We start from the raw sequence: 19206 nt of genomic DNA on the forward strand, positions 1-19206 counted from the left end.
CAATAATAAAGATGTATCCATTGCTATTTTAAATATGTCTAGTATTTATGAATTTGAAACCTGTTTTGTGTCGCTTAAGCATTTCAAAAGATGATTTTCCATTCAAAATGAATCTCCCATATAACGAACTTATTATCCTTATTATCGGGATTTAGCGAGTTCGTTAAATAGATGTCCGACTGTATATATATATATATATATATATATATATATAAACACAAATTAACATGAAAAACATGAATAAAATAAAAATAAAAAACTAAATGGTAGAGAAACAAGAATGGTAAAAGCAAATAGTCGTTGTCAAGACACATCTAATTGCCATAAATAATGCGATATTTCTGAATAAAGAATAATTATCCTAAGATAAAAATTATTCTTTATATGTGTCGATATCGCAAAAAACCTATTGTTGTAAAAACTATATATATATATATATATATATATATATATATATAAGTTCAAAATGAAGAATAAAACAAAGAAAAATTATAGACATATGAAAAAAAGGGGGTGGGAAATAATAAGTAAAAAAAAAACAACAAACAATATTTTATTTAAAAAAAAAAAAAAGAAAAAAAAAGAAAAAAAAAAAAAAAAAAAAGGAAATGTTAATTAAAAAACCGGAAAAAAAGCCGGAAAAAAAAAAGATATAATCTTTTCTTCAGCCCACACGATTATATCCGCAAAACAGAGTGCTTTCTGATATTGTATCAATAAAGCCAAAGCAAAATATATTAATACAATAGTGTGAGGAGCACTCAAAAAAATTTTTATTAAATAACTACGTAAAAATAAATATAACATGTAAAAACAGATAATAAAATAAAATAAAAAGAAAAAATAAAATAAAAAACATTAAAAAGGGGGGACTATAAAGCGAGTAGCAAAATCATAACAACTTACTTGGACAGTTATTTTTCAAGAATGATTTAAAAATGTTTTCGCAGAAAGATTGCCAGATTACAAAATATGAAAACAAAAAATGAAAACAAAAGCGCAAATTGAGTGTAACCAAAGGATTCTAAAGTGTCGTTCTTACTGCACTGCTGAAGTGATTTGTTATTCTGAGTTTTGATTTGTTAGTTACCAAGGATGGGCCCGAAATGGATGTGCACAAGGTAATATTATACTGGATAATTTTAAAAATTGATCATAAATAGTTTTAGAAGATAGATGTTTATTTAAGAAAAAATATAAAATAGAAAAGAGAAACATAAATTGCCTGCTTTGTAAATAATTTTAGCCGCGGATTTGCACGATATGGATTAGTACATAGAAAAATTATTTAAATTATCAAAGAAAAATTTTTAATAGATAATTTTTAACACGGATTTGCCCGAAATGGATTTGCACATGGAAAAATTAACAAAGAAAAAATTTTAGCAGATAATTTTAACCACGGATTTGCCCGAAATGGATTTGCACATGGAATTGTATAAATTAATAAAGAAATTTTTAGCAAACAATTTATCCACGGATTTGCCCGAAATGGATTTGCACATGGAAAAACTGTATAGATTAACAAGGGAAATTATTTAGCAAAGGAATTTTTAGTAAATAATTCTAACCACGGATTTGCCCGAAATGGATTTGCACATGGAAAGATTAACAAAGAAAAAATTTTAGTACATAATTATAGCCACGGATTTGCCCGAAATGGATTTGCACATGGAAAAATTACATAAATTAACAAAGAAATTATTTAGTAAATAATTTTGGCAATGAATTTTGGCCTGAAATGGATTTGCACATGGGAAAATCATAAAAATTAACAAAAAAATGTTTAGAAAATATATCCACCAAAATATACGATTAATTCAATGATTTTATATAAAATTTTATTACATTAGTTGGGTATCCATTGTTTTTTATCAGATTTTGAAAGAGTTTATCGATTTGTATTTTGGATAAATAAATATTACTACATATTCTTTTAATTCTGTTCATTTCATTAAAAGTGGTATTTAAATAGATGCTCCTAGAAACATTAGAATTCCAAGTAACTAGTTTATTAATATTAAAATTAAAATCATTTCTTTTATCGTATAAATCAACAAAGCAGATATTTTCAACTTTCATAATACCCAAATCCAAAAAATTGAAATTAATATTATCATCATGATTACGAAGTAAGATTAATTCCTCAGGGTATATGTCACTCAATAAAACAGTAAAATCTTGTTGTTTTATCAAAACTTATCAAAACTTAACAATCAAAACTTATTGTTTTCTTAATTTTCTTAGTGTTTTCTTGTATTTATTTTTTTATTATATATATATATATATATATATATATATATAATGAGGAGTGAAACGATCTTTGAACTATGTCCGCTTAAGAGATGGATATTAAACATCATTTTATAATAGTTGTTGCTATTGACATCTTAAATTGGATTATTGGAAAACGACCACTAGGAGTAACATGCTTTTTAATTTGTGTTTTAATTAATAACTTTATTTCTTCTCCAATGTTATAACAAGGAAGAAAATAAATAAATATTTAAATAAACGTTTTAAATAATTTTTGATTTTTATATTATAATTTGTGTGCACTAACTTACAATCGTCTCGCCCCAAGCTCTTCTCTTCCATATACTGGATAGAGTATAATTGAAGAATTTGCATTGACACGTTGTGTGTTTTTTTTTTCCTCGTTAATTATTTCCTCTTCCGATATTTAGTTCAAGCTCAAAATCATAACAGGATGCATTTTAATTAGATAATCATTCGTACTTTAAGTGCTCTCATTACAAAAACTGGTGAAATAAAACTACAATAAGGTTATTAAAATAACTTTTCGCACTCTGATTTTAATGACTTCTGCTCGGATTTTTATTTAGTTTAAAATATGTAAGAAATTTATGTAGAGAAAAGCAAGTAAGTTGGTTCGATTTTGTTTCTTAAAAATATTTAAGTTTTGTGTTAAAATATTTAGTTAAGTAAAAAAATATTAAGTCTTGTCTTAAAATTAAGATACGGAACGCTTTAGTAAGAAAAAAAGTTGCCTATTGCAATAATAATATAAATAGCATATAATTTTTAAATCAGTAATTATCTTCCGTTGACGTATCGTACTTAAAAATAAATAAAACTTGAAATATTTGCTCCTTATTAAAAATTCAAGTTTGCTAAATCTGATATGACAGCTGCATGCGATTGTGGAATTATTGAAAATAGGGATTACCATTTCACATATTTTGTTTAAAAATTCATTAACGAATTAAATGGATAATGAACATTACAGAGAAAAAAAACTTGTTTGCTAAAAACTCGTTTTACATTTTTTCTTTTTTTTAAATTGGTGATTGTTGATTGAGTACAATTTGATTTTAGGTAGCGTTCAGGAATTTTCTTATCTATAATTCCACAATTTCTGTAGAAAAAAATATATATTCAGAATTTTTACTGCTTATTTCACTTCATACATAGAAATCCTGAAAATTCCTTTTCTTTTAATAAGTCTTCATTCTTAGCTTCGTTTCTTTTGTTTAATTTCAGTGACAATGTCATCATCGCTGGAGGTACCAGAAATGTACATTTCCTCTTCGCAACATTCAAATTGTTTCATAACATTTTTAGGAAAAATGTATATTCTTTGATTTTCTAACCTCAGAGTGATAGGTAAGTTGTGTTCATCATCATCGTCCTCCACACTAGTCTTTCTTCCAAATAACTGCGTGTAGGAAAAAATTGCGGATTGTTGTTCGGGCAACTTGACTCCATGATTTTTTTGACAAAACAATTGCTTCCAGAAATAAGATGCATTCTGTGTTTCTGTTTTCTTCGTAGTTCTTAAAAGACGCATCACCAGTTGTCCTCTATAGTGGGACTTCAGGCTGAGAATAACGCCCTGTTCCAAATATATATATGTATTGTAACTGCCACTGTGCAACTGTGTTAGAACAGAACGATCCAGAATTCACCACGTATAAGTGGTTGAACCCACGACCCTTACCCTAGCCCACCAACCATTCAATTTTCCCGCTTAATAGTGACATTATATTATTTATAAAAAATTTTTTTGACCTACTGAATTTCTAAGTTTTCTTTTTACTATCTTCTACTCATTTAATATCTGTTTTTTTGGAGGAATAAGGAAAAAAACTGATCTAGACTCCAGTGTTGTGTATATATATCTATCACTAGTTCTATGTCCACCGACGAAACCCTTGTCACAAGTTTGACACAGCTTGGGAGTGGCAGGAAATGCGTCTTTAGTGCAAGTAGTGTCAAAACTGATGAGTAATTCAGTACCATCTTCACATTAGACTAAATAGTTGGTTGGGTAAGGTGTAAGTGATACTCTACGAGCACCCATCTCCATGGAGTGAATAGTGGATCGTTTTCATTTAACATAATGAGTAAGGATGAAAATTAGAAGAAAATTTATAAGCCTCTAATTTTTTTTCTAAAACCTTATGCGAGTATTAAAAAAATAAATTATTAACTGGAAATTAATTTATTTAAGATGTTCAAACCACAAAACAATCATAAAACATCAGACCATGTTTGTTTGAAAAGTTTTAGGAGATTTCTTTTTTTTTTTAAAAAAAAAAGGGGTAGATATTTTCCAATTTTTTATTAATTTTAAGTACGATGTGCAACAGGAAGATATTAACCGATTTTAAAAATTTTATACCATTTTTGTTCCGATTGTAATAGGCAACTTTTCCGCGCCAAATCGTTCCCAAACTAAAAAAAAAATGTCGATCCTCTTTGAGTGAATAGCTAAATTTGAATGTTCCAAAAGGAAATTGCTTTACGTAACTTTGAATTAAAAATAAGAAACCTGTTATGTTAGTAAAGCATATAATGCTCCCATTTTTCTTTCAGTTAACTAAGAGAATAATAATGTTAGAAATTGCGTTTATGTCGTTGCATGAGTTGCCTTTTTATTTCAGGAATTGTAACCCTTTGCAATAAAAAAGTAAGAATTTTTTTTTTCAAAATTTCTATGAAAAACAAGAATTTATTTTAATTATAAAATATATGCTTATGTATTTGGGGTAAGTATAAACCCGTACAATACTGCATGCACAGTCTGGTGATCCTGAAACTTTTTTATTTTTGCTGTAAAATCATAAATTCGATATTAAACAGGGTAAATCGGAACAACTCATATACCTTCAGAGAGACCAAACCTTAGTGCAAAAAAGCATTTTTTTTAAACAAACAAATACCAAGTACAGAGATCGAAAAATAATGAGTCTGAAATTTGAATCAATTTCTTCCAAAATAGAATGAAATAAAAGCAGTCTAGTTTCTCCTTTCTATCTGACAAGAGATCATATTTTTGGACTTTAAATGTTTCTGGAAGAATATCATGGGACTCACTCTTCAAATTAATTTCTTAAAAGAGAGGCCCTGCAAAGAGAACAGTGTCTTAATCCACCACTATTGGATAAATTGTTATGAATAAGCTGAAAGCTATAAAAATAAATCATAGATGACTCTTCCTCAAACAATTTTAAAAAATGAATAGACGTGAGGAATCATAATATGAACTATTGAAAACCAAACAATGTCTATGTCCGTAAGGGCTGTGAAAGTAAATCAGCTTCTTCAAACAATTGTGTGCATAAATTTATAAATAGACGAGAGGAATCATAATATGAACTATTGATAACCAAACAATGTCTATGTCCGTAAGGGCTGTGAAAGTAAATCAGCTTCTTCAAACAATTGTGTGCATAAATTTATAAATAGACGAGAGGAATCATAATATGAACTATTGAAAACCAAACAATGTCTATGTCCGTAAGGGCTGTGAAAGTAAATCAGCTTCTTCAAACAATTGTGTGCATAAATTTATAAATAGACGAGAGGAATCATAATATGAACTTTTGAAAACCAAACAATGTCTATGTCCGTAAGGGCTGTGAAAGTAAATCAGCTTCTTCAAACAATTGTGTGCATAAATTTATAAATAGACGAGAGGAATCATAATATGAACTATTAACTATGATAAAACTGTTCGCTTGTACACATCCCCGACTGATCTCTCTATAGCAAAATATATTTTATTAAAAAACGATAATTTATAATATTTTCCCAAGAAAACAATTTTTACGAATAACTGAAAAATAATAAAAAAAAGACTCTTACATAATATTGAAAGAGGAAATAAATTTACACAAAAACGACTATTTGTATTCGAAGCATACATTTTGGTTTTGTCCATAACTTATTTGAAAGTTGTACAGAAATAATTTTAAATTATTTATGTTTTTTTTCAGATTAGTAGTAATTTTTACAAGTTTCAAAGTTACCTAAAAAAATGATGGCATATTCCATATTTCTTCTTAACATCATCGCAGTCATCACATTATGTACTTTAGAGCTAGAAGGAAACATACACTACGAGGTTGGAAATAACACCGATATGGAAGCCGCACTTCTTCTGTACCAAAATTACGAAAAACGACATGAAAAAATGATGAATAAATTAGTTATATCAATTTGGAACTACAAAACCAATTTGACAGACTACAATAAAAGAGAATACGTATGTATTTTTTTTTTTTGTTTCGTAAGGTTTTTCAATACTATTTATTAGAAATTTAAATATTCTTATAAAAATCATACAAGCACTACGACATCACTTCCATGTCAAAAAATGTATTTACTTAATTTAAAATTTATTAAGCTTTTAGTCCACACTGTCACAAAATAGCACCGGAGCAAATAATAGTCAAATTTGAAACCCCACACTGTAAAAAAAGGTTCCTCAAGATCGAGCAAAAATGTGCCAAAATAGCTCCGGAACAAATAACAGTCAAATTTGAAACCCTATTCTTTAGAAATTTAAACACCATAAACTCATTTTTCAGCAAAATGCATAGTGTCAAAAAATATGTGAAGAGAGAAAAGACTGAGCGCGATGTTCGTTGGCTGTTGGCAGAATTTGAACCAACGACATCCGGGTTTGAAGTAAGATGCACTACTCTTGTTGCAGAAGAGCTCGGAAACCTTATATAGTGACTTATGAACAACACATAATGGAATATTAATTTCTAACTTCAATGATACTAAGGTTAGAAATCTTAAAACACACAGGAAATCGATAATTTCAATGCCACTTTTTGCTTATTTCGCAATAACTTTAAAACTTCTAAGCTATATACACTATCTGGAAAAAAGTGACTGGACAACTGTAAAGTTTGGCCCGTTTCTCCTGGTATGGCGCTGGCCCACTGGTGAAGGTTGATGGTATGATGAATGCCGATGGATAATGTGATATTCTCGACAATCATGTCCTTCCTACCTTGTGGGCAACGTACGGTATGGATGGTTGCTTGAATCAAGACGACAACGCAAGATCCCATGTTGCAAGGAGGACTCTTGATTGGTATCTGAACAACAACGTTAAACGCATGGAGTGGCCGGCGCAGAGCCCTGATCTTAACCCAATTGAACATCTCTGGGACGAATTAGACCGTCGGTTGGGGGCTTGCACCCCACTCCCCAAAAGCAAGCATGAACTATGGAACTTCCTGTTAAACATTTGGAAGGAAATTCCTCTTGCCACTATGGCTAATTTAGTGGAAAGCAGGCCCAGAAGGGTTGCAGCTGTGATCGCAGCCAAAGGAGGCCCTACCTCCTATTAATTTTAATAAATATGGGTTTATGTCATTATAGTGTCTCGTCCTGGTCTGGGTTGTACTACTATGTTGTTTAGAGCTTCCACCTAAAAACTCGAAGATCTTTGGTTTGAATCCTGTGGCAGGAAACGTACATCTTTCACTCCATTTTTTTCTCAACAATGCGTATATGTTGTTTCAATTTTTAATGTATGGGGTTTTTAGATTCGACGATTATTTGTTTCAGAGCTATTTTGAGACATTTTAGCTGAATTTTGCAAAACTTTTTTTTTATGGTGCAGTTATTATCCAGTTTTAAATAAAAGCTATGTCAGTTTTACTATTGTAAGTTATGCTAAAGTACTGATATTATCTAACCTGATATATTATCTTATCTTACCTGATTTTACTAGGAATATGATACTATATATATTGCAAAGATGCTCCCCCTCTACCCACTCCCGCGTTGCTCACCAGCCCCTGTGGTTGCTTCCGACTCATATTTAAAGATCAAAGAGGAAGAACGGTTTAGGAAATTTTTGAACTAAAAATACGACAGGATGTCAATCTGCTGTATTTTGAGGATTACTAAGTTTTTCCCAGAACCAGCTACTTTAACCGGGTATCCATTGGCGGGTAAAACTCATTTATGTTTGACAGCACCATGTTTAGATTTACAGTAATATTTAAACTATTCATAAAAATAAGTGCAATTTTAGAAATGCATGTATTCCATCAGTTTCTTAATAACCAAGCTGAAATTACTGGTTGAAGCACACCAAACGTTACGCTTGTGCAGAATTTTAATTCAGTGGAATTATGGTAAAGTGGTCACCTTAATTTACTTAATTTATTCATTTCATTTAATCTTATTTTATTTATTTATTTATTTCACTACACACACATGAATAAATTTCGACTGTTTCAGTTAATTATTCAACAAATTCCAATTTTCTTGACTTTTAGGATTAGTATTAAATCTATCTCTTTAATTCATATCTTTAGATTCTGCCTTTCTTTTTTTAAATTGTCTAATATTTAATAAGATATTACTCAAATAAAATGGCAGGCATAATCATTTCAATAAACATATATTTTATTATTCGCGATCGCAACGCTCGAGTACGCCGTCTAGCGGGAGCCTGTAAATATCGGACATTAATTTATCACGTTTTCATTTAGTTCCATCAAAGTCATTGACTGAATCAGACGCTATTTTTTAGCAGCAAATAAGAAACAAAATTTCCCTAAGGAAAAGGCCGAAGAACTTGAAAAAAATCTCCAGAATATTAGTAAATCTTTCAGGAACTGAACACGCCAAACATTTGAAGAAAAATTCCTCAATAATTTTTAATTTCTATTATCAACAAACTTGCAACTGATGACTTCCGATTTCGGATACTGTTACAGATGTGTGTATTAAGGTAAAATGCATTTCTTCTGTCTTCAATTCATTACGAATTAAAGTGAAGTCAACATTGCTTTCGTCATTCCAGTGAATAAATATGAATTCAGAACATACAGAATTGTAATAGTTATAGCATATTCTTCTTCGTTATAGAATAGTATATATTTCTGTATCCATATAATTCGGAAAACAACAATAAAAAATTATCCAAGTTACTTGAAATAGTGCCATTTGTGCTGATTCTTAATTAATTTAAATCGTTTTCTTGGTAAGTTTTTTTTAATTTTGAAAGAATAAGTTCAACTAGAATTCAGCTATTCTGTTTTTAGCTACATATTCAAATCCATATCAATTATAAAATTTTGCTGTGTAGTATGTTATCTAAAAGTAATGAAGGTATAAACTATGCATCTATTATTTGAGAATAAAGTTTTCAAACAAGGAACTTATCATTTTGGAATTCTCCGGGAATCATAAATCAGGTAAGTGCAATGATTTTTACAATAAAAAATTTGCTTGTAAATATTTTTTTTTCATTTGATGATGGTTCTCTACAGAATGGTTTTTTACGTCTGATTAAGAACTATAAGAATAATAAAAAAAGAAACAATATGAAACTTCTTATTTCAATGTTAATAATTCTTAAAATCGTTTTTTTTATCCTAAGAATTCTTTATTTTCCGTTTTTTAGTTTATAATTTTTTGATAAAAATTGTTCTCAAAATACTTTTGAAAAATTAAATGGTATAACATTATGTGTTTATGTATACTTCTTGTATATTCCAATGTTTGAAATAATATGATTCAGAAAAGTATGGAATAAAAATTCGGTACTTACGACGTATTAACGCCACCGCCGCTACAGATTTGGCGGTTTTTAAGTGCCGCCAATCTACACTTAAAATTTTTGCGACAGTTCATAAAATAAAACACTTTATTTAAAATCAAAATAGTTAATTGGATTCCGGTGGAAAATGAGCCGATATAGAGTTTAGCATAGATTCAAAACAATCATATCGCCATATGAACTCTGATGAATAAGATTCCAAATGAAATAACATTTCCAAAACGTACGTTTGCCAAGATAAAGTTTTATGTTGTGGGAATTGGTACATTTTCGTTTTTTCGGTAAAATATTTCCCTCCTGAAAAAATAAAATTGCATCTTGTTTTGTTTTTGGCAAATCCCAAAGACGAATATTCGTAGCACTAAAAATGGCGACAAAAAAGAATTGTTTTTTTTTTTTTGTTTGTTTTGTTTCGTCAGCATTCTTTATTTTACGTTTCTTAGTTTCTAAATAATGATTTTTATTGAAACTTGAAATTTTTTGATAAAAATTGTTGTCAAAAAACGTTGTTTACAAAATTAAATTTCATAAAATTATGAGGCTTATGTATACTTTTTGTTCATTTTAATTTTTGAAGTAATATGATTCTTAAAACTATAGAATGTAAAGTTTAAATGGGCCTTTCATGTTATATCATTACATTTAGTAATACTATTTCTCGGGCATTAGGTTTTAACTCTTATAAGAATATACATATTTTTTTCTGTTAATGTACAAATATTTTTCCGATGTGTTTTGGATATTCCTTCTCTAATAAAAAGAGATACCATTTTGTTTTCGGTTGTACAAGAAAGAAGATCAAACATTTTTCTTTTTTAAATTTAATAAGCCACATTAAAGAAGGAACGTTGCAATGCTACACGCTACATTAACGACGTCTCCAGAGTAACTGAATGACGGTTCATATGGAAATCGCAGGTAAGCGTCTCATACAACAACGCCCCCTATAGTTCGTTGCGATCGCGAATAATGAAGCTTACTCAAAAATGAAGAGCTTCTTCCCGCTTTTAATTTTTTTTATTCTTAACAACACGAATCTAAGTATTTTTGAATTTAATTACTTATTAACCTGCATTATTTTACCGGAAAATATAGTTTTGAAAAACATTTCATTGTACCTGAAAAACATTTCATTGTTCCTGTACATTTCAATATTAATTTGAAATTGCAAACAGTTCACATATTTTTCTTAATCACCTTATTCTAAATTTCAGTTGTTGAGAAAAGTAACTGTTGTAAGTTTTGTTTTAAAGTCTTTCCCACCAGAGTGTTAAAGTCATGTTTTGTAAATTAATATGAAATAGTAGTCTGAATAGTAGAGAGAGAGAGGGAGAGAGAGAATTTCTTTAAAAACACAATTGTTAATTTGGGCATTTGGCGATAAAACACTTATAGAATTGAAGGATTTGTTACGTCAAGCGCTCAGGTATCTTAATTTTGATCTAGTTGCGCTTCTATGTCATTATGATTTATGTTGCTAAGTTAACTTTCAAAAAATTCTATGGCTGACAACAGCATTTTTATTTTTTAAGTTTTTTTTTATTTCTTTTAGAATTCGTTCTTTTTTTAGCGAAATGTTTTTTAACCTTACAGAATTCTTTGCCGACTGTTCTTTCTATAAATGAAGAAAATAAAGTAAATACTTAAGTGTTGTGAAAAGAATCCTATTTAGTTGTACAAAGTACTTCAGCCAAAATTTGGGAGCCACGTAAGAGAATTGTATATAATAGATTATTTTTTTAATGCAAACTGGATGCATGAAAACTTGGTAATGTAAAAGTGATACGGTAAGTTTTAAGTAATTCACGAGAAGTTTTCAGCCAAATATACAATACTAGTGGGCTTCGCCCCCTGCTCACTAACGCTCGCCAACCCCCGAAAATTGCGACGCAATCTTATATGGTTTGCTTCGCAAACCAAGCTGGCTTCGCTCGCTACTAACTTAGATGCATTGCAAATGCACAAAATTCTAAGAATTAAAAAGAATCATTCAAATCCATATAACAACTTTTTTTTTAAAAAAAATTACATCTTTTTAGTAAATACTAAGTCATTGAAATTAATTTGAATTCAAATAAAGACTCATTGGCTGAGACTCATTTTTCAATGAATAACTAATAACAATAATAAAACAAATAAATTCGTGATATAAATCAAAAATCGTCAAATAAATTCGTAATATATAAATTCGTGAAAAAAAGCGCTTTCGACAAAATACTAAAATTGTAGATCTATCGACAAAGACTACTCACTTCTGCCTAGCTTAATAGTATGAGATTGCCGCAGCTGATGCTCTCTGGTTATTCAGAGAATTATATATATATAAGATTGTAATCTGTATTATTAGATTACATTTAACATATGTGTTTTTTTTTTATTTATTTTAATTGATGTATTTTATTTTATTTAATTTATTTTATTTAATATACTTTATTTAATGTATTTTATTTAATATATTTTATTCTATTTATTTAAATTAATTAATTTAATTTAATTTATATTATTTTATTTTTTTAATTACTTTACTTAATTTATTCATTACATTTAATTTGATTTAATTTTATTTAATTTTATTTATTTATTTATTTTACTACATATGCATAAATTTCTGTCTGTTTCAGTTAATTATTTAAAAAATTCTGATTTTCGTGTAAAAAAAAATGCGATTGTTTTCTTGACTTTTAGGATTGGTATTAAGTCTATATCTTTAATTCATATCTTTAGAATAAGATGAATGAAGAAATTAAGGCATTCCATGATGAAACAAGGAAAAATGCTACTTCCTTTGCATGGGAGAACTTGGAGGATATTGATGTGGCTGCATTGAATTGGTTTCTTTATATGTCCAAAAAACCTGATGAAAAAGTAGTAGAAAATGCTGCGAAGGTTAAGTTTTCATGTTATAGATATCCATAGTGTTTCATAGCATTTTAAAAAATATTGACGTTTAGACTGAACAACTAATGTATAATATTCAACTACAAACTATATAATAATCAACTGCAATGCAGGTAATAGTTAACTGCAATGTATGTAATTGTCAACTACGCTGAGAAAAAAAAAGAATGGTTAAAACTAACTTAATATTGCAAAATTTATCATTCTTCTGGCTCGATGGAAACACTAAAAAGCTCGATAATTTTTTCAAAAGAATTTGTTCAAATCAACTATTAAATATGGTTTTATAATCTGTGATAAAATTTGGAAAATGACATAAAATTTGGTACTTTTATCATGAGACCTAAGAGCACGACATAAAACCCATTTATTGGTTAAATATACTTTACAAATCTATATTTTTTTCTAAATGTTTGGTCATGAAAGTTGTGATTTTGAAATCCAGAATTTCTAGTAAACCATTATCATATGAACGGAAAAATTTTCAAATGAATGGTTTAAATATTTTAGATTTTGTAACCCAAATTGTGCGTTTTTTTTTTCATTCAGAAATGTCATTACCGTAGTACAGTACCGAAGTTTTATCAGAATTTTTTCCTCCATGTTGTGTATGCACAATTAGTATTTTATTTAATATTAATTAAGTTAGTTTAATTAGGAAGAAAGAACTTCATAATGAGTGCCTCAATTGGAAAATAAATAAATAAATGAACAGGTAAGAAAAAAGTGAAATTATGGAGTTTCTAACTATAGTTTTAACTATGAAGTCGAGTAAGGCCTGCTATACAGCGTAAAAACAGCTGCTATATTTTAAAAGTTGGAAAGGTTTAACCAGTTAAAAATGCCAAAAGATTGTCATCCGGAATAACTTTTTAACTAAATATTAGATTTTCGCAAACAAAGTGCCAAACATAATGATTCAAATGGTCAACCTTAAATATACTAATTAATTAGTGCTTACTATTAATTAAAATACCGAGTCAAACACAAAAAACATACTTTCTCTGAATGTTTAATTTCTCTCAAATATTGATATCTGTTGTAACAGCACCAAATGATAAAACGCTCGAAAAAAAATCGCAGTTACTCATATATAATTCGCATTCTTAATAGCCTATATTTTCCAACTTTTTTTTTGGGGGGGGGGGCTTTGAAACTTTAAATTAGCAACCCCGCTACTCAATGAGCAAATTTCATTAGCAATTCTGAATATATTAATTAATGAAAGACTATTAATTATATTTAAAGTAAGTAATGATCTAAATTGTATTAATTACTTAAAAAACGTTTTGTGAATGAATGAATGAAGAACAAATTTTTTCATTTAATGATTTTAACAATATTAGTTTTAAAATTGGGTTTTATATCAAACAATTAAATTCACATAACTGGAGTGGTATAGTTTGCATAAGCTGAAAATGAATTAACTGAAATAGGTTTTTCATTCAAGCAAAAAAGAAGAAAGAAAATAAAAGTTGAAAATAGTTTTATCAGAGAAATACTTCCTCAGTCCTGAATTTGAATGCTTTTATTCGGTGCAGAATGGTACTAAATTGTTTTCATAAATGCATCTTCCTCATAATTCATTTATTTTATTATTATACAAAACATTGTTTTGAAATTTCATTCTTAAAAAGGATCTTAATAAAAAAAAATTTATGAAAATGACTGAAATACTAAATAAATAATTAATTATTAATAGAATATAAATTTAATAACAGGTTTCGAAAATCATAACTGGTTAAGAAATTTACTAACGCTCAAAAACAATAAGACTTTTCCTGGGAACTCCAGGATTCCACGAAGCACCATTTAGGAGTCGTTGGTCTACGCATATAAAAACGAATTTCGACAATTACAGTAACATGTATGTTGCGAACTAACGAAGGAAAGAACATATTTCCAGCAACGGTAAAAGCTATACTTAGTTTGAAAAATGCTAAGATCTTTTTATTCCAGATGTTTATCATTTTGTAGCTTATTTATAATTTTTGCAGCTCAAAAAAGTTATTACAGAAATGGAAGAAATTTATGGAAAAGCTAAAGTATGCAGCTACCTGTCAACTTTCCTCCAGCCTTGTACATTAGAATTAGACCCAGGTAATTATAAAATTCCTTTTCCCAAAAGCGCAGTATATGATATTCTGTTTTTTTAAAATTTGCTGAGGGGCGTAAGAAGGAAATATTTTAAACTGTTAATATTGTAACTGAACTGCGATGATTCAGTGGTAAAAGGCGCTGAGCTATCATTGCAAATGATTGGGATTTGATCCTCAGTAGCGGCTTGAAAAACCGCACCCAGCTTCATATCGATAGGTACCAGCTGAAATAAAAGCCGCTTCAGCGTAATGCTGACACTGCTGTTGGTCTTGAAATTGTAGCACCATAACTTTATAACTCATTTAGAGAGTACTTAAACATTGTAACTATTCACGTGTTTTTCTCCAAGTTCGTCACATCAACATTATTCATAAAAGTGAGATCTTCTGCGTTTTCAAATTTATTTCACGCTGAGAAAACAAGTATGATCGAAACTACCAGAATATAGTAAAATTTGCGGTGTTTTCTTTCTCTATATGAGAAGACCAAAGCGATCACTATAAAAATTTGCGATGGTAAAATTTTACTAAAATATAAACATGTTTAGATGGAGTAACTATTTTAAAAATGAAGTTTCCATTAAAAAATTAAATTTGAAATATTACACTAAAACAGATCTGTTTAGTATAAATGTTACATCTTTTGCAACCTCTCAAATTTAAAAATCGGATTTCTATGATCTTGACTACTTTCAGAAACTGAGATATATGCACCAACGAAATCAATTTCATTTTATACATGCAAAAAATTTTAATTACTTTTAATATTTGATTTTAGATATATCTGAAATTATGAAAGAATCAAGAAATTATCAGGAGCTCAAACATTTTTGGACTCAGTGGCGAGACGAGACAGGAAGGAAAATGAGAGGAGATTATCTCAGATACATCGATCTTAATAATGAAAATGGTGAGATAATCATGATAATAATAACAATTATAAACATATATATAGAGAGTGCAAAGTGACATTTTTTTCTCCTCCAAATCCCAAAAATATGTCTATATATTAATCTATAAACATTCATATCCTCTAATACAGTGTTTCACAAACTTTTGACTTTTGTGTATCGTAACGCTGTGTACCACTAATAAAAAAATGAATGCATTTTTTACAATAAAAAATTACACTAAAGTTAAAAATCACTACTGTCTGTTGAAGCAACGAATTATTAACTGTTAACTCTGCAAAAACTAGCCAATTGAAAAATACATAATCGTAAATTTTCATTTCTAGCTTTGTTTTTTAAAAAAAATTGAAATTTTCGTTTGTTGCAAGATATTTCGCATAAGAACGCGTAGCCCCGCTAAGCTGTTCCCGTACCCCTGGGGGTAGGCGTACCACACTTTGGGAAACACTGCTCTAATATTTGATTTTTAGAGTCCTTCAAAAAATGAAGTAATGAAATAAACATTAGCAGTTACAGATTTTGCTTTTAAGTGAGAAAAAAGTCTTTACCAAACTATAATTAATCATTTTATTTATTTTATGACCGGCGTTGACCAGATCAGCTAATATGGTTTAGTTTTGTAACCTAGTAATGTTGAACCCAACTCAGCAGAAAAGAGAAATTTTAGATCTAGCATTGTGCTTGAGCCACCGATGATATAGAGCTTCCGATTCCGATTACCGATTCCGATAGAGCTTCCGATTAATATAACCTGCGTTTGAACAACGAAAGGAGAGTTAGCAGTTCTGGCACTTTCTATGACCAATGGAAAATAGAACCAAGTGCCCGCCATTAAAAAAAAAGAAAGAAAAAAGAAAAAAACGTTTGAACAACATGGAAATGAAAACTATAAAAACCACTTAAGTTAAACTAGGCAACAAAAGAGTTCTATCCGATGATTCGGCGACTGAGAAGGGGATATTTGCGTCAGTAAGAACTGCCAGTATTGTTCGAAACGACCTAACATTTTCGGGATTATAACCTTGCTAGCCATATTAGGAAGATCTTTATTCCTGTACCAATTGGATAGCCCTTAATCGAGGTAATAGTGAAGAAAAATATGAAACAGTTTGACGGGATGCATTTCTGACAATCTCTTTTCATTATCTTCAGTTTTCAATTTCATCGTTTTACCAAACTGCTTGCGTTGTTTCTCCTTTGCTGTGGTTGATGTTGACAATGATTCGTCATACTATAATGAAATTTTAAATATTTCATTAATTAAATACTAATTTAAGATCTTTGCCAGGCAAGTATTTTATAAATATATATACACCGAAGAGCCTCTACAAAGAGCCACCGAAGAGCCTGACCCCCCTCTATCTATAACAATGGGCTCGCCCAGGTTTTCATGGTTTCTCGCCCAGGAACAATATTTTCATGGGGCTCATTAGGACCCATAATCCTCATAGAACAATCCCTGACGTCTGTAAGCTACTTGAACATAGTTGCAGACCAGGTTCACCCATTCATGGCAATAGTTTTTCCTGCGGGGGATGGTGTTTACCATCAGGATAATGCACCATGTCATAAGGGCCGAATCCTCGAGGAACATACCAGTGACTTCCAAGTCATGTCTTGGCCCCCAAATTCACCTGACCATAATCCAATAGAGCATTTGGGGTCCTACTTGGAAAACCAAATTTGTGCTGCCACGCTACCCCCTCGCAATGTGAGGGAATTGCAGGACCAGTTGGTGAGCGCTTGGTACCAGATACCTCAGACTACCTATCAGCACCTTGTGGAATCAATGCCATGGCAGGTACTAGCAGTTTCGAGGGCTAAAGGTGGTCCTACATGTTATCAGTAGGGTGGTCATAATGTAATGGCTCTTCGGTGTATATATAAAATTATTGAGCACTTATGCATTTTAAGTTTTACCAGTATTGCTAGCAATTTAATCATACTAAATTATAAGAAAAATATTTTATCAGGTTACTCAAATACGCAATTTGAAGTAGATGAAGACTACTTTTTGATGTGGGAAACTCTCAAGCCATTATACAGAGAACTGCATGCTTATGTGAGACGAAAGTTAATTGGAAAATACTCAGAATCTTACATAAAACCTAATGGTCCTATACCAGCCCATTTATTAGGTAAGATTTTGTAAACTTTTTGATTAATTTTCCTATTATCTGTTTGATGCTTGAATAAAAATAATTGTATTTTTTAAATTCATCTTTTCCTAATATTTTTGTTTATATTTCAGATAATATCTTTGTTTTCTGGTAAAAGGCATTATTTTTATATTAATCATAGAAATAAATAATTTACTTGAAATTAATGAACTTGCAACATATTAATGAGTTCTTTTCTGATTTTAGGGAACTTGTGGGCTTATTCTTGGGGAAATATTTTTGACCTTGTTATACCTTATCCGAATAAGAAATCAGTAGACGTGACAAAGGCAATGCGGGAAAAGGTAATTGAAAAAAATGTGTTACTAAAGTAAATGATGTGTGAAGAAAATGGGTATCCATATAACTACTCACATTACCCATATAACTAATAAGCTCAGTATTTGTAACACTGGGATGTACCACATGATTTTTGAGCTGAAAAAATTCCGGATAAAAAGTACTGGCAGCCTGAAGGCAGCATTCATTTAATCTATTTTACCATATAATTCGTTTTTACCTTAAAGTTTTATTTCGCAATTTTTACCGTATAATATACACATATTTATAATAATATACAAGGATCAAGTAAATACTACTGTAAACATTGCGGTATTTAATACTTTTTGTTCGGTAAAATTTTACGATGAAATTGAATTTGACTGTAAAAGAGGCACATTACTTTTTACCGTAATTTCAATAGCGATTTTTTAATGTGGAACCGTGTGCTACAGATTTAACATTAAATCTGCATTTTTCTTCTACGGACTTATTAGGATAAGCACTCCTGCTTCGTCATTAAATCTATTGACAAGTCTTTGTACTCGAGTTTTTGTCCTCGAATATTTGTTAAGAGATCAAAATAAGCATACACCAACTCAGTTCTTTTATTGCTTAAAATGAATAAGCAAAATAAATACAATTCTAAAATCATGACAAAGACACAAGTTAACACAGTCCTCGAATATTTGTTAAGAGATCAAAATAAGCATACACCAACTCAGTTCTTTTATTGCTTAAAATAAATAAGCAAAATAAATACAATTCTAAGATCATGACAAAGACACAAGTTAACACAGTTGTAACAAGCTATTTTAGTCTTCGCTTAACTTGCGGATTCCATTGTATATTAAAAGCTAAATTTGAAGGATCATATTCTGCGTTCAATTTTTCATGCACTGATTAAACTGCATTTGAGATTTTTCTCGAAATCACCAGAGGTTCCTAATGGCACCCGAAGCCTGTATTCTTCATCTCTTTCTTGCGAGTAGGACATTGCTGAATGTGTCCTTGAATTA

The 19206-nt window shown here is 29.7% G+C and overlaps 1 protein-coding gene across 2 annotated transcripts in view; it reads left to right on the forward strand.

The window, feature by feature from the left end:
• The first annotated feature begins 2735 nt into the window (after positions 1 to 2735).
• The window catches only part of LOC107445555 (angiotensin-converting enzyme), a 33616-nt gene continuing 17145 nt past the window's right edge, over positions 2736 to 19206 (forward strand). Inside the window, exons 1-8 of one of the 2 annotated variants that reach the window (XM_087167808.1) lie at positions 2736 to 2883; positions 3505 to 3627; positions 6243 to 6511; positions 12566 to 12727; positions 14737 to 14839; positions 15617 to 15748; positions 17723 to 17887; positions 18116 to 18213. In XM_087167808.1, coding sequence (XP_087023934.1) covers positions 6284 to 6511; positions 12566 to 12727; positions 14737 to 14839; positions 15617 to 15748; positions 17723 to 17887; positions 18116 to 18213 — 888 coding nt within the window. In that variant the 5' untranslated portion in view covers positions 2736 to 2883; positions 3505 to 3627; positions 6243 to 6283. The remainder of the gene's footprint in view (positions 2884 to 3504; positions 3628 to 6242; positions 6512 to 12565; positions 12728 to 14736; positions 14840 to 15616; positions 15749 to 17722; positions 17888 to 18115; positions 18214 to 19206) is intronic. The other variant, XM_087167809.1, reaches the window with a different exon arrangement.

The sequence above is a fragment of the Parasteatoda tepidariorum genome, chromosome 7 (genome assembly GCF_982258835.1).
Source record: "Parasteatoda tepidariorum strain Cologne lab strain chromosome 7, Ptep-v5.0, whole genome shotgun sequence".
Taxonomy (NCBI): Eukaryota; Metazoa; Arthropoda; class Arachnida; order Araneae; family Theridiidae; genus Parasteatoda; species Parasteatoda tepidariorum.